This window comes from Hemitrygon akajei, chromosome 7 (assembly GCF_048418815.1).
Source record: "Hemitrygon akajei chromosome 7, sHemAka1.3, whole genome shotgun sequence".
NCBI lineage: Eukaryota > Metazoa > Chordata > Chondrichthyes > Myliobatiformes > Dasyatidae > Hemitrygon > Hemitrygon akajei.
The window spans coordinates 14,516,539-14,532,143 of NC_133130.1; the positions used below are offsets into that span (position 1 = coordinate 14,516,539).

The window sequence follows — 15,605 nt, forward strand, 5'->3', positions numbered from 1 at the left end:
TTCCTATATCTCCCTCAAAAGCTCCCAGCAGAGGATGAACTTCTTGAGGGAGTTGTTAAAGTTCTAACGCTTCCAGAATATATTGGTGTAATTCTTGTGACACAGTCCCGCTTGGTGGCGCAATAATGTCAGCACCGGACTCCGGAGCAAAGGTGCCCGAGTTCGAATCCAAATCGGGTTGAGCGGCGAGTTAGCAACTCAGCCTTGTAAAATCAAGAATAGCTGGCTACGGAAACATCATCCTGACGGTGCCCCGATAACTCCACTGCTGAGTTAAGGGCTATTCTTCTTCTTCATATGACACAGCATATAATGAACGAGGGAATCATAAATAACCTCACATCAGCCGTTACGTCTACTTTGGTTCAGCATCCTGTCACAATATCCAAAAGCTACGCATTTCCTCAGTCCTTCCGGAAAGAAAGACCTTCACACCAGGGCCTGCATGTTTCCAGGACAAAGAAGCCGGCAGGAAATAATGAATGAGGACAGGAAAAAAAAGTCATTGCAGACTCTGTCCACCCTGCAGAATGCCTTTTCCAAAAGCTGGCTTCTGGAAAATGCTATAGGGCTATTAAAACAAAAACATCGCACCATTTCAACCACCAGGCTGTTAATCTGATCAACCATTCTAGCAGGACCCCTCCCCACCCCATCTATCTATTACCTCTATCACCGCTCTGCACTGTAACCACTTTAAATCATTTTTATAATGCTGTTTACTTGTAAATACATGCTGGTATTTGTGCACATTTGATCCATTTACATACATGTAAATTTTTGAGGTGTCCACTGGTCAGGGTCGACCATGGATGTTGCATCCTAGCTGTGTAGATACACAAGCCAGGGCAGTCCGATATGGAGAGCAAGCTGTTGTCCACGCAGCAAACTCCCCCTCTCCACACGGCTGATGAATCCAACGAAACGGCACACACCGATACAGTTTGGCACCTGCAGTGTCACAGGAGTTGCCAGTCAACGTTGAACTCAACATAAGATTGCCTTAGGGACTCCAGCTCCTGATTTTTCCTCGGGATTTACTCTCGAAGCCTTCCCCGTGAGTGGGTATAGTCTTAAGGCAGTGGAGGTTGGTTTGAGATCAGACTCTTCTGTCTCCTGGATGAGCTGACAAGCCCCATCGGACCAAAGTGACTGGTTTTAAGACACCAGTAACTCGCCTTTGCCCCATCTCCCATCAGTCGATGTGAGTCTGCCGGCCTTGGTAACTAAGTCGCACGTGAAGGCCAGGAGCTGGACTTGGTTGTCAGAGGCTTTTAGAGGCAACCACCACTGGAAGCATTTAATCGGTAGTGGGAGCCAGCCCCCATTACCACCCCGCAGCTATGACAACCTTAAGGAACCACGTCTAACTTTATTTTAGTATAATTCTGCATTTGTTATAATTGCTGAATGTGTGGCTTTTTGTTGCACGTCACACCCTGACCAACACACCTCAGCAAATTCCTAATACATGTAAATGTATATGGTGAATAATGTTGATCCTAGGTCCTGAAGTTTTCAGGAGACAGCCAGTGATAAGAACATAGATCAGTACAGCACAGTACAGGCCCTTTGGCAAGAACTGCTGGCATTTCAGGGCTTTGAAACTTAGAAGGACGTTGTGATGGTTGGAAGCAAAGCGAACATACACCTTGTTGAGGATGAGCTAGATAAACGCACCGACTTGTAAATCCTCGCTGTCCGAGTGCTGACAGAGCAAATTAAGAAGTCATCAGCTGTGTAACATTTAAAACATTCACGTATTGAAAAACTAGCTAAAGTTAGTAAAAATAATTGAAGTTTAAACAAGCAAGAACTCCCGAAGAAAAATAATGAGAACATGTTGGATAAAGAATTGTTTGAAGAAGGCTTAGTTGAAAAACAGAGAACATAAGAAGACTAATAGTAATGTTGATAAGAGAATGTGAGTGTGGAGTGTTCAAATAATCAAGCGAGTGGACTGGTTAAACAAATTCAGTGCCTGTGAGGCATTTCTTTTTTGGAGAGATTTGAAAATTACAAGCTCCTTCACTCTTTGCAGTCTTAAACCAAATCCCAGGGATAAACATTCATTTATTCCTGGATTATGACTTTGATGAAGAGGCTTCAAGCCAGAAAAATGATGAAGCCTCCGTCAGTTAGGGTCGAGCATGGATGTTGCATCCTAGCTTGGGCAGTACGATATGAAGAGCAAGCTGGTGCTCCCCCTCTCCCACTCACCTGATGAACCCGAGGGATCAGCAGAGACCAAAACAGTTTGGCACCAGCAGCACTGCATGAGTTGTCAGTCAGAATTGAACTCAACGAAGGGCAGCCTTAGGGGCTCCAGCTCCCGATTTCTCCCCCAGGATTTACCTCTGATGCCTTTGCCGTGAATGGGTATAGTCAGAAGGCAGTGGAGATTTGAGATCGGAGTTTTCCTTCTGGATGAGCTGCCAACCACGGTTGACGAACCCCATCGACCTGAAGTGACTGGTTTTAAGGTGCCAGTAACATGCCTTTGCCCTTCTCCTGTCAGTAGAAATGGTTCTGCCTGGCTTAGTAGCTAAGCCACACGTGAAGGCCAGGAGCTGAGCTTAGTTGTCAGAGGCTGTTTGAGATGCACGCCATTGGGAGCATTTAATAGGTAGTTAATAAAGAGCTTATCCCCATTCCCCCCCCCCCCCCCCCCCGCCTCCACCGGCTGTAACAGCCTGCAGGATTGAAGCCAGAAAAATAAAGTTAGTTAATCATTCCTTGGTAGAATTGGAAATAATAGGGATGTATTCTGATGGCACTTCTCCATTTTATACTGAAAACAAACAATAAACAACGGTTAATCTTGCCATCTTTTTCCCTCAGTGCCCACGGATAATTCTCCTTCTGCAGCCTCTGTGGTTAACACAAACTGGTCAAAGTCACTGACTTTGGTGGGATCTGAATTCAGGCTCTAATTTTTTAAACAGAGTTGTTATGTGGCCTTTGAACGGACCTAATACTTACGGCCTGTGACTAGTCCAATTCACCCAGTGCCTTGTGGGCCACTTTCAGAGAACTTCAATCACATTTGGAATCAGAATCACTGATAATTAAATTATTTTGTGATACAACGTGGAGTAGGCCCTTCCAACCCTTTGAGCCTCACCACCCCAGCAACGCCACCACCCCGATTAACCCTAACATCATCACGGGACAATTTACAATGACCAATTCATCTGCCCCGTTATGGGAGGAAACTGGAGCAGCCACCCAGACTAAACAACACGCATTCCATGGGGAGGACATACAGGGACTACATACAGAATGAAACTCTGAACTGTGGAGCACCAGGAGCTGTAATAGCGTCACACTAACCACTACGCTACCGTGGCACCCACGTGCTCTCAGCCGCAACCTTTTTAGGTACACCTGCTCACTAATGCAAATGTCCAATCAGTAACTCATGTGACAGCAACTCAATGCATGTAGATATGGTCAAGGATGGTCAATGCATAAAAGCATGTAGACATTGCTAAAGGATGCATGTCTCTGGGAGCTGAGTGTCCAAGGATACACGGTGTATCAGAAGGATAGGTAGGTAGGCAGAGGGGGTGGCGTGGCTTTAATGGTAAGAAATGATATTAAATCATTAGAAGGAGTTGACATAGGATTGGAAGGTACAGAATCTTTATGGGTTGAGCTAAGAAATTGCAGGGGTAAAAGGACCCTGATGGCAGTTATCTACAGGCCTCCTAACAGCTGCAGTGAGGTGGACTACAAATTACAACAGGAAATAGGAAAGGCTTGCCAGAAGGGCAGTGTTAGGTTAATTGTGGGGGATTTTAACATTCGAGTGGATTGGGAAAATCAGGTCGGCACTGGATCTCAAGAGAGAGAATTTGTAGAATGTCTACGAGATGGCTTTTTAGAACAGCTTGTTGTTGAGCCCACTAGGGGATCAGCTGAGCTGGATTAGGTATTGTGTAATGAACCAGAGGTGATTAGAGAGATGGAAGTGAAGGAACCCTTAGGAGGCAGTGATCACAACATGATTGAGTTCATTGTGAAATTTGAAAAAGAGAAGCCGAAATCCGATGTGTCAGTATTTCAGTGGAGTAAAGGAAATTACAGTGGCATGAGAGAGGAACTGGCCAAAGTTGACTGGAAAGGGACACTAGTGGGAAGGACAGCAGAGCAGCAGTGGCTGGAGTTTATGCGAGAAGTGAGGAAGGTGCAAGACAGATATATTCCAAAAAAGAAGAAATTTTTGAATGGAAAAAGGATGCAACCGTGGCTGACAAGAGAAGTCAAAGCCAAAGTAAAAGCAAAGCAGAGGGCATACAAGGAAGCAAAAGTGAGTGGGAAGACAGAGGATTGGGAAATTTTTAAAAGCTTACAAAAGGAAACTATGAAGGCCATTAAGAGGGAAAAGATGAACTATGAAAGGAAACTAGCAAATAATATCAAAGAGGATACTAAAAGCTTTTTCAAGTATATAAAGAGTAAAAGACAGGTGAGAGTAGATACAGGACCGATAGAAAATGATGCTGGAGAAATTAAATGGGAGATAAGGAGATGGCGGAGGAACTTCACTGAGGAAGACATCAGCAATATACTGGACATTCAAGGGTGTCAGGGAAGAGAAATACGCGCAGTCACAATTACAACAGAGAAAGTACTCAGGAAGCTGAATAGTCTAAGGGTAGATAATTCTCCTGGACCAGATGAAATGCACCCTCGTGTTCTGAAGGAAGTAGCAGTGGAGATTGCGGAAGCATTAGCAATGACCTTTCAAAAGTCGATAGATTCTGGCTTGGTTCCGGAGGACTGGAAGATTGCAAATGTCACTCGGCTGTTTAAGGGGGCAAGGAAGCAAAAAGGAAATTATAGACCTGTTAGCTTGACATCGGTGGTTGGGAAGTTGTTGGAGTCGATTGTCAAGGATGAGGTTACGGAGTACCTGGAGGCATATGACAAGACAGGCAGAACTCAGCATGGTTTCCTTAAAGGAAAATCCTGCCTGACAAACCTAGTGCAATTTTTGGAGGAAATTACAAGGATGCAGTGGATGTTGTGTATTTGGATTTTCAGAAGGGCTTTGACAAGGTGCCGTACATGAGGCTGCTAAACAAGATAAGAGCACATGGAATTACGGGAGAGTTACATACATGGATAGAGCATTGGTTGATTGGCAGGAAGCAGAGAGTGGAAATAAAGGGATCCTATTCTGGTTGGCTGCCGGTTACCGGTGTTGTTCTGCAGGGGTTCGTGTTGGGGCCGCTTCTTTACCATTGTATATCAACGATTTGGATTATGGAATAGATGGCTTTGTGGCTAAGAACAGAGATGCGAAAAAAAAATTTTAGCCAGAGGGTGGTGAATCTATGGAATCTGTTGCCATGGGCGGCAGTGGAGGCCAAGTCATTGGGTGTCTTTAAGGCAGAGATTGATAGGTATCTGAGTAGTCAGGGCATCAAAGGTTATGGTGAGAAGGCGGGGGAATGGGACTAAAGGGGAGATTGGATCAGCTCATGATGAAATGGCGGAGCAGACTCGATGGGCTGAATGGCCGACTTCTGCTCCTTTATCTTATAGTCTAAGAGGTTCGGTTGTTATTCAGACAAAACATCGGAATGAGGAAGAAATATGATCGAAGTGACTTTGAACTCAGAATAATTGTAGGTGCCAGATGGGATGGTTTGAGTATCAGAAACTGCTGATCTCCTAGGATTTTCATGCACAACCGTCTCGCGAGTGTACGGAGAATGGTGTGAAAAATTAAAAAAAATACTTTCAGTGATTGACAGCACTGTGGAGAAAAATTCTTCCTTAATGAGAGAGGTCAGAGGAGAATGGCCAGATTGGTTCAGCTGACAGGAAGGTGATAGTAACTCAAATATCCACAGGTTACAGCAGTGGTGTGCAGAAGAGCATCTCTCGAACCTTGAAGTGAATAGGTTACAACAGCAGAAGACCACCAATATATATTCAGAGCCCACTTTCTTAGGTACAGGAGATAAAGTGGCCACTGAGTATGTTGTGAAATTTGTTGTTTTGTGGTAGATATAAAAATTACTTAGAGTTACAAATAATTACAGAGATAGACAGTACAGAAGGAGGAATCATGTTGTTGTGTTCCTGAATTCATGGACCACTCAGACGGAGGGGCAAAATATTGAGTGTGGGCCTTCATGCTCCTGTAACTCCTCCCCAAAGGTGTTAAGAAGATGATGTTTTGGTCGCTTGGTCAAATTCTCTGCTATTTTTCTCCATCATCTCTTTAGCATTCTGTCTTTGGCATTGTCTTTTGTGTTATGTTTTGAGTGCTTCAGAAGGGACGTTTTACCCCGTTCAACATCTCCGTGACACTTGCACTTTATTTGCCCACACGCACTGCACTTTCTCTGTAAGCATAATGCCATATTCTGCATTCTGTTTACCTTGCTTTCCTTCAGGGGGCAAAGAAAATTTATTATCAAAGTCCATATACAGTACATCACCAGTTACAACCCTGAGATTCATTTTCCTGTGGGCATCCTCAGCAAATCTTTAAAATAGTAACAATGAAAGGGCACTCAACTAGGGCACTCATCCAGAGTGCATTAGAAAACCAACCGTGCAAATGCAAAAAGAAGAAGCAATAATATGAATAAATAAGCAATAAATGTCGAGAACATGAAATAAAGCCTCCTTGAAAGTGAAAGGGTATGTTTCAATGTTGAGGGGTAATAACTGTTCCTGAACCTGGTGGTGTGAGTTCTGAGGCTCCTGTACCTTCTTCCTGATGGCAGCAGCGAGAAGAGAGCACGGCCTGGGTGGTGGGGGTCCCTGATGATGGATGCTGCTTTCCTGCAACAGTATTTCACATAGATGTGTGCAATGGTTGGAAGGACTTTACCCATGATGGACTGGGTCATATCTATCACTTTTTGTAGGATTTTCTATTTAAGGCTGTTGGTGTTTCCTTACCAGATTGCTGTGATATGGTTGTTGATCTCTTAATTGTTTCTACTTTTGTCAAAACTCAGTCGACTTTGTTCACTCTGTGGAATTGGTTTTGGAATTTGTTTGTTCTTCTCACATGTACCGAGGTACAGTGAACAGCTTTGTTTGCCTGGCATCCAGACATTATGGATTGTCCTGTGGTTAAGTTTCCAGATGATACTAAGATAAGGAGTGGGTCTGGTAATTTTGAGGAAGCAGGGAGTCTGCAGAAGCACGTAGACAGATTAGGAGAACGGGTAAAGAAGTAGCAGATGGAATACGGTATAGTGTCATACACTTTGATAGAAGAAATAAAAGAGTGGACTACTTTCTAAATGGAGACAAAATTCAGAACTGGCCTTGTGAATCCTAGTGCAGGTGAGCTTGCAGTGAAATGTGTCATTTGGTCCTTAAGGAAAAGGAACCTTCAGGAGGCAGAGGTCACAATATGATTGAGTTCAGCTTGAAATTTGATAGGGAGAAAGTAAAGTCTGATGCAGCAGTATTTCAGTGGAGTAAGGGAAATTACAGTGGTATGAGAAAGGAGTTGGCCGAAGTCAATTGGAAGGAGATGCTGGCAGGGATGACAGCAGAACAGAAATGGTGTGAGTTTCTGGGAAAATGAGGATGGTGCAGGATAGATGTATTCCAAAAATGAAGAAATACTCAAATGGGAAAATAGTACAACCGTAGCTGACGAGGAAGGTCAAAGCTAATGTAAAATCAAAAGAGAAGGCATACAACAAAGCAAAAATTAGTGGGAAGACAGAGGATTGGGAAGTTTTTAAAACCTACAGAGCGCAATTAAAAGAATCATTAGGATGGAAAAGATGAAATATGAAAGCAAGCTAACAAACATATCAAACTGGATAGTAAAAGCTTTTTCCAGAGATTAGAGTGGATATAGTATTGCTAGAAAATGAGGCGCGGAGAAATAATAACGGGTGACAAGGAGATGGCAGATGAACTATATGAGTAATTTGCATCAGACTTCACTATGGAAGACACTAGCAATCAACCAGATATTGGAGGGTGTGAGGGAAGATAAGTGAGTGCAATTACAATTACAAGGGAGAAGATGTTCAAAAAGCTGATAGACCTGAGGGTACATAAGTCCCTTGGACCAGATGAACTGCATACTAGGGTTCTGAAAGACAATAGACAATAGGTGCAGAAGTAGACCATTCGGCCCTTCGAGCCTGCACCGCCATTCTGAGATCATGAGATCAAAGAGGTAGCAGTAGAGATTGTGGGAGCATTAGTAATGATCCTACAAAAATTATTCGACTCTGGCATGGTGCCAGAGGACTAGAAAATTGCAAATGTCACTCCACTCTGTAAGACAGGACGAAGGCCATGGAAAGGGAATTACAGACCAGCTAACCTGACCTCAGTGGTTGGGAAGATGTTGGAGGTTATGGAGTACTTGGTGACACAGGAAAAGATAGGACATCAGCATGGTTTCCTTAAAGGATTATCTTGCCTGATGAACCTGTTGGAATTCTTTGAGGAGATTACAAGTGGGATAGATAAAGGGGATGTAATGAATGTTGTACATTTGGACTTTCAGAAGGTATTTGACAAGGTGCCACAAATGAGGCTGTTTACCAATTTAAGAGACCGGGGTTTATAGGAAAGTTACTAAACATGGTTCGAGCATTGGCTGATTGGTAGAAGGCAGCGAGTTGGAATAGAAGAATCCTTTTCTGGTTGGCTGCCAGTGACTAGTGGAGTTCTTCGGGGGTCGGTGTTGGGACCACTTCTTTTTATGCTGTATTTCTATGATTTAGGTGATGGAATAGATGCCTTTGCTGCCACGTTTGCAAATGATACAAAGATTGGTGGAGGGGCAGAGAGTATTGAGGAAACAGGCTGTAGCCGGACCTAGATTGGATGAATGGGCAAGAAGGTGCTGAATCAAATTCAATGTTGCAAAATGCATGGTCATGCACTTTGGTAGTAAAAATAAATGTGCGGACTATTTTCTAAATGGGGAAAAATCCAAAAATCTGAGATGCAAAGAGACTTGGGAGTCCTTGTGCAAGACACCCTAAAGGTTAACTTGCAGGTTGAGTTGGTGGTGAAAAAGGTAAATGCAATGTTAGCATTCATTTCAAGAGGTCTAAAGTATAAGAGCAGGGCTGTGATGCAAAGGCTTTATAAAGCACTGGTGAGGCCTCACCTTGAGTATTGTGAACAGATTTGGGCTCCTGATCTAAGAAAGGATGCGCTGGCATTGGAGAGGATTCAGAAGAGGTCCACAAGGATGATTCTGGGTATGAAAAGGTTATCATTGGTTATGGCTCTGGGTCTGAACTTGTTGGAATTTAGAAGGATGAGTGGGATAGAAGGTCGTCCATCTAAAACAGAGCTGTGGAGAAGTTTCTTTAGGCAGAGGGTGGAGATTTTGTGGAATTTGTAACCACAGGCAGCTTGTGGAAGCCAGGTTGTTGAGAGTATTTAAGACAGAGATTGATAGGTTTTTCACTGGACACGGCATCAAAGTTTATAGTGAGAAGTCCAGAGACTGGGGCTGAGGAGGGGAACAAGGGATCAGTGATGATTGAATGGTGGAGCAGATTCGATGGGCCAGATGGCCAAATTGCCTAATTCTGCTCCTATGTCTTATGGTCTTGAGAGAGAGAGAGACATTCCACTGGTCATGGTTGACCATGGACGTTGCATCCTAGCTGTCTGTATACAGTTGATGCAGAAACCAGTGCACAAGACTGGGCAGTACGATATGATGAATCTCTACTCAGCTGATGAATCAAAAGGAATGGCAGAGACTGATAAAGTTTGGCACCAATAATGTCGCTTGATGTGCCAGTCAGCTTTGAACTCAACAATGCACTGCCTTTGGGATTTTTCCCCTGGATTTACTCCCAAAGCCTTCTCAATGAGTTGGTGTATCCACAAGGCAGTGGAGTTCTGAGATCAGAGGCTTGTTTCTCCTAGCTGAGCTGCGGACCACAGCTGATGAGGCCCATTTGCCTGAAGCAATTGGTTTTAAGCTGCCAGTAACCCACCTTTGCCCCTTCTCCTATCAGTAGAAATGGTTCCACTGGCTTAGTAGCTAAGCCACATTTGAAAGCCAGGAACTGGACTTGGCTGTCAAAGGCTATTTGACAACCATGCCATTGGGAGCATTTAATAGTTGTGTGAATTTATCTCACACTCCTTGGCTATGACAACTTTCAGGAACCAAGTGCAGCTTGTTAACCAGAGGGAGATAAACTTGAAAAAGCAAGTAACAGAAAGTCTGTGGAGAGGAAGGCAAATGTGATGTTAACATTCATTTCAAAGGGACTAGATTATAAAAGCAAGGATGTAACCTTGAGACTTTATAAAACACTGGTGAGGTCTCAGTCGAAGTACTGTGTGCAATTCTGGGCCCTTTAGAAAGGATGTAAAGGTTCAGGAAAATGATTCCAGGATTAAACAGATTGACATATGAAGAGCGTTTGATGGCTCTGGGCCTCTGTTCACTGGAATTCAGAAGAATGAGGGATGACCTAATTGGAACTGATCATATGCTGAGAGGCCTTGATAGAACGGATATGGAGAGAAAGTTTCCTGTGGTGGGAGAGTCTAAGACCAAAGGACACAGCCTCAGAATAGAGTGGCATCCTTTTAGAATGGAGATGAGGAGGAATTTCTTTAGTCGGGGAGTGGTGAATCTGTGGAATTAGTTGCCACAGACAGCTGTGGAGGCAAAATCTTTACAGATATTTAAGGCAGAGATTGACAGATTCTTGATTGGTCACAGCATGAACATGAAAGGATACAGGGAGAGAAGGCAGGAGATTGGGGCTGAGAGGGAAATGGATCAGTCATGATGAAAAGGCAGAGCCAACTCGATGGGCCAAATGGCCTAATTCTCCTCCTATGGTCTTATGGTCTAAAAAAAATTGTTCAAGGACTGTTGGGTTAAGAATAATGATCTTAAATAAGAGGCAAACACATTCAGAAACTAGAAGTAAAAGCAGATTTGTGGCAGCATGTTAGCATAACACTAACACTGTTACAACGCCAGCAACCCAGGTTCAATTCCTGTCATTGTCCGTAAGGAGTTTGTACATTCTCCCCATGACTGTGTGGGTTTCCTCCTGGTGCTCTGGTTACCTCCCACAGTCCAAAGACCTTTGGGCTTTGAGGAAATAATAAGCAGGATAGGCAAAAGATAACTCAAAAGCCCTTTGACAAGGCGCCGCACATGAGGCTGCTTAGTTAGGTAACAGTATTACAGGAAGGATACTAGCATGGATAGAGCATTGGCTGATTGGCAGGAGGCAAAGAGTGGGAATAAAGGGAGCCTTTCTGGTTTGCTGCTGGTGACTAGTGGAGTTCCACAGGGGTCTGTGTTTGGAATCATTTCTTTTTACAATGTATATCAGTGGATTTAGATGATGGCTTTGTGGCCAGGTTTGAAGACAATATAAAAATAGGTGGAGGGGCAGGTTGAGGAAGCCGGGGAGCTGCAGAAGGACTTCGACAGATTAGGAGACTGGGCAAAGAAGTGGCAGATGGAATACAGCATCAGGAAGTATATGGTTATGTACTTTGGAAGAAGGAATAAAAGCATTAACTATTTTCTGAATGGGGAGAAAATTCAAAACTCCAAGATGCAAAGGGACTGGGAGTCCTTGTGCAGGATTCCCTAAAGGTTAATTTGTGGTGAGGAAGGCAAATGCAATGTCAGCATTCATTTCTGGAGGACTGGAATATAAAAGCAAGGATGTAATGCTTAAGTTTTTAAAGGCACTGGTGGGGCCTCACTTGGAGTATTGTGAGCAGTTTTGGGTATCTTTTCTAAGTAAGGACATGTTGACATTGGAGAGGGTTCAATGGAGGTTCAGGAAAATTATTCTGGGATTGGTATGCTTATCATATAAGGAGTGTTTGATGGCTCTGGGCCTGTACTCGTTGGAATTTAGAAGAATAGGGGGACCTCATTGAAACCTGTCAGATTTTGAAAGGCTTCTGTGGAGCAGATGTGCAGAAGTTGTTTCCTGTAGTGGGAGAGTCCAGCACGAAAGGGCACAGCCTCTGAATAGAGGGGTGTTCATTTAGAATGGAGATGAGGAAGAGTTTTGTTAGCCAGAGGGTGGTAAATTGGTGGAATTCATTGCCAGGTTATTGACTGTATCTAAGGTGGAGATTAGTAGATTCTTGGTGAGTTTGGGCATGAAGGTTTATGGAGATAAGGCTGGGGAATGAGGTTGAGAGGGAAATGGATCAACCATGATCAAAGAGTGGAACAGACTCGATGGCCCAATTCTGCTCCAGTGCGTTATGTCTTATAAGTTACTAGGTAAATTGGTCACATAGCTGTAATTGGGCTGTGCGGGATTGTTGGGCCAGAAGGGCTGTTACTGCCCTGAATCTCTGAATAAAATTTTAAAGTAAAATAAATTTACCAGTGGTGGAGCAAAAGAAAATCTGTGACTACAAAAGCGAAATATGATATTGTAATTGCAGAGCTCAGGGCAAAGAATGATTAGCTGCTGAAAATTAAAACCCCATGGGATGAAAGGAACATAGACTTCAATTAATCTGTCATCGTGTAACTGCAAGAAAATTTTCCAATTAACAATGTGGAAGATGTACCCAACTAACTTTTTTCTTTACTATCTCCTTCACAGGTTCATATTATGGTGAATCAGAACAGCGTTAAATTGATTGTGGACTGTCAAGAGATCGAAGAGAAGCAGGCAAATCCTCCTGGCAATATATCAACCAGTGGATATGAAAACTTCGGGAAAATGGCTAAAGCCAGAGGTCCAAAGGGCAAGTCTGCTGCTGTAAGTCACAATCACACCAAACTGGAAATCCAGAAAAATCCACAATCACACCAAACTGGAAATCCAGAAAATCCACAATCCACAATCCACAATCCCCAATCACACCAAGCTAGAAATCCAGAAAAATACACAGCAAAATACTGGAGCATCTCAGCAGTTCAGGCAGGGAAATAAACAGTCAAACTTTTGGGCCGAATCCTGATGAAGGGTCTCGACCTGACACATTGGCTGCTTATTCCAAGCCTCCTGTCTTTAGTGTGTGCTGCTGCTGTGCTGTAATGTAAATTTCAGTGTTAAAAGCATTGGGTGACAGGCTGAAGGTACAGTGCATCTCTACCAGAGGGTGTGTAAGGTGCTCCTTCCCTCCACAAGCCTGCAGGTCGCCCTTGAGCAATCTGCTTAGCCTCCCGATCAGGGTCACGTGAAGCCATGGGAGTAGGTGGTGGATGGTCAGATGAACAGCTGGTGCAGATCACAAGACCACGATATGTGACCACTGACAGATGTTAGACAATCTCTGAAGATGTTCCAACATGTCAATCCATGGCCTCCTCTTGGGGCTGAGGCCAGCCCCAGGGTGGAGGAGCAAGAACTTATCTTCCGTCGGGGTACCCTCCAACCTGATGGCATGACTATCGATTTCTCCTTCCAGTGAACAATTCCCCCCCACCCCTTTCCTCTAATCCCCACTCTGACCTTTCACTTCTTCTCACATGCCTATTACTTCACCCTGGGTTCCGTCCTCTTTCCCATTCTCCTATCGTTAGCTCTTCTCTCCTATCAGATTCTCTGTTCTCCAGCCCTTGGCCTTTCCCACTCAACTGGCTTCACCAATCACCTTCCAGCTAGTCTCTTTCCCCTCTCACCATCTTTTTACTATGTATCGTCCCCCTTCCTTCTCAGTCCTGAAGAAAGTGTCAGCCCAAAGCTGTTTTGTCATTTCCATCGATGCTGCCTGACCTGCTGAGTTCCTCCAACAATTTGTGTGTGAATCTTTGAAGAATATTGATAATGTCTGGGGTCACCCATTTTGTGTAGACACTGCACAGAAAAAGGCAACGGCAAAACATTTTTAGAAAAGTTTGCCAAGAACAATCATGGTCAAAGACCATGATCACACATGTCATATGACACGGGCACATAATGATGGTGGTGAATAGCATTTATCTCCAGATTTCATTGCTCCAGCCCATATGGATTCACACTTACTATTGTATTTAATCCTCAGATGTCAGCAACCCCTCACGGCCATAGATTTACATTTTGTTTCTTAACAATTGTGGAAGCTTAAATGACATCTGAGGGAAGTTAGGTCCTTTCTCCTTACCTTCAGTTTCAGATTCAATACCTACAGAGTATCCATCAGTGATTGATATCAGATGGCAGGTTTGCTCCCTCCCATACTGAAATCTTCTTCATTACTCTCATTTCTCCCTGTGGCTCACACTGTATTAGCCTAGAATTCCTGGTGGCCAACTATTTTAAATCCTATCCCCATACCAGCTGCGACATGTCAGTCCATGACCACCTCTTCTCCCACGATGGAAGGTGGAGGAGCAACAGCTCATATTCATTCTAGGTAGCCTCCAACCTGAATATCAATGTTACCTTCCTGTAATTTTTACCCCTTCCTCTCTTCTATTCCCCAATCTGGTTCTTAACTCACCTGCCTGTCACCACTCCCTGTTGCCCCTCCACTCCCCTTTCTCCCATGCTCCACTCTCTTCTCCAATCATATTCCTTCTTTTCCAGCCCTTTACCTTTTCCAGTTATCACTTCCCAGTTTCTTGCTTTTTTCTGCTTAACCGCCACCCACCCCCCCAGCAATCTGGCTTCACCTCTTCTCTCCATCCCCTTCTTACTCTGGCACCCTCTCCCTTCCTTTTCAGTTCTGATGAAGGTTCTCCGCACAAAATGTCAGCTGTTTATTCCCCTCCGTAGATGCTGCCTGACCTGCTGGGTTCCTCCTAGAATTTGAGATGTTACTTTCAGGAAATTGGAACATCTAGAATAAGAATAAAGGCTGGATTAGGGTTTGGAATTGTTATTTTCCTTATAGTTTAACTTTCATTCTCTTGCTTGTACTTTTATATAATTACCAAGATGCCGGTGAACACTGGAATCTGACTCTTCTTGTAGGTTAATTGTTATCAGAGGAATTTTTTTTTGCCTCAAGTTTGACAATGAGATGACCAGGACAGCTTTTTCTTTCTTTTTCTTTGTTCTCCTTGCTTGGCTCCTCTTTCTTGTTCATTTTCTGCTCTGTATCTCTTCATCTTAAGCAACGAGTTTTCAGCCTCATTCTTCACTTTGGATCGTATGGGTATCAAGATGCAACACAACTCTACAACTCTCTACCCTTTTTATCAAAGCTTTCTTGCTTTGTCTCTTCACTGTTAGCTCACTCAGTGTCCACAGATAAAACCAAGAGGAGGTTGAATGAGATGGAGCAGATCTACAATGTGCCTCTATGCATTAGTGGTAATGGGTGGTGATATATGCGTAGAAATTTTTTAGATTAGATTATCCTCATTTGTCACACCAAAGCATATAGTGGAATTGTCATTTGCGTCAATCACTAACACAGTCTGCGATGTGCTCGACAGACCACAAGTGTCACCGTGCTTCCAGTGCTGAAATAGAACATAGAATAGTACAACACAGGCCCTTCAGCCCACAATGTAGTGCCTACCCTTAAACCTACTCTAAGGTGAATCTGACCCCTCCCACCAAACCCTTTAGTTTTCTATTATCCATGTACCTATTCAAGAGTCTCCTAAAAGCTGCTAATATATCTGCCTCTACCACCACCCATGGCAGGGAGTTCCACCCACCCATCACTCACTTATCTCTTACATC

The 15,605-nt window shown here is 43.7% G+C and overlaps 1 protein-coding gene across 3 annotated transcripts in view; it reads left to right on the forward strand.

Moving 5' to 3' along the window:
• Window positions 1–15,605, forward strand: part of col12a1a (collagen, type XII, alpha 1a) — a 367,155-nt gene that overhangs the window by 291,050 nt on the left and 60,500 nt on the right. For all 3 annotated transcript variants that reach the window (XM_073050421.1, XM_073050420.1, XM_073050422.1), the window contains one exon: window positions 12,588–12,746. In XM_073050421.1, the coding sequence (XP_072906522.1) occupies window positions 12,588–12,746 (159 nt within the window). The remainder of the gene's footprint in view (window positions 1–12,587; window positions 12,747–15,605) is intronic.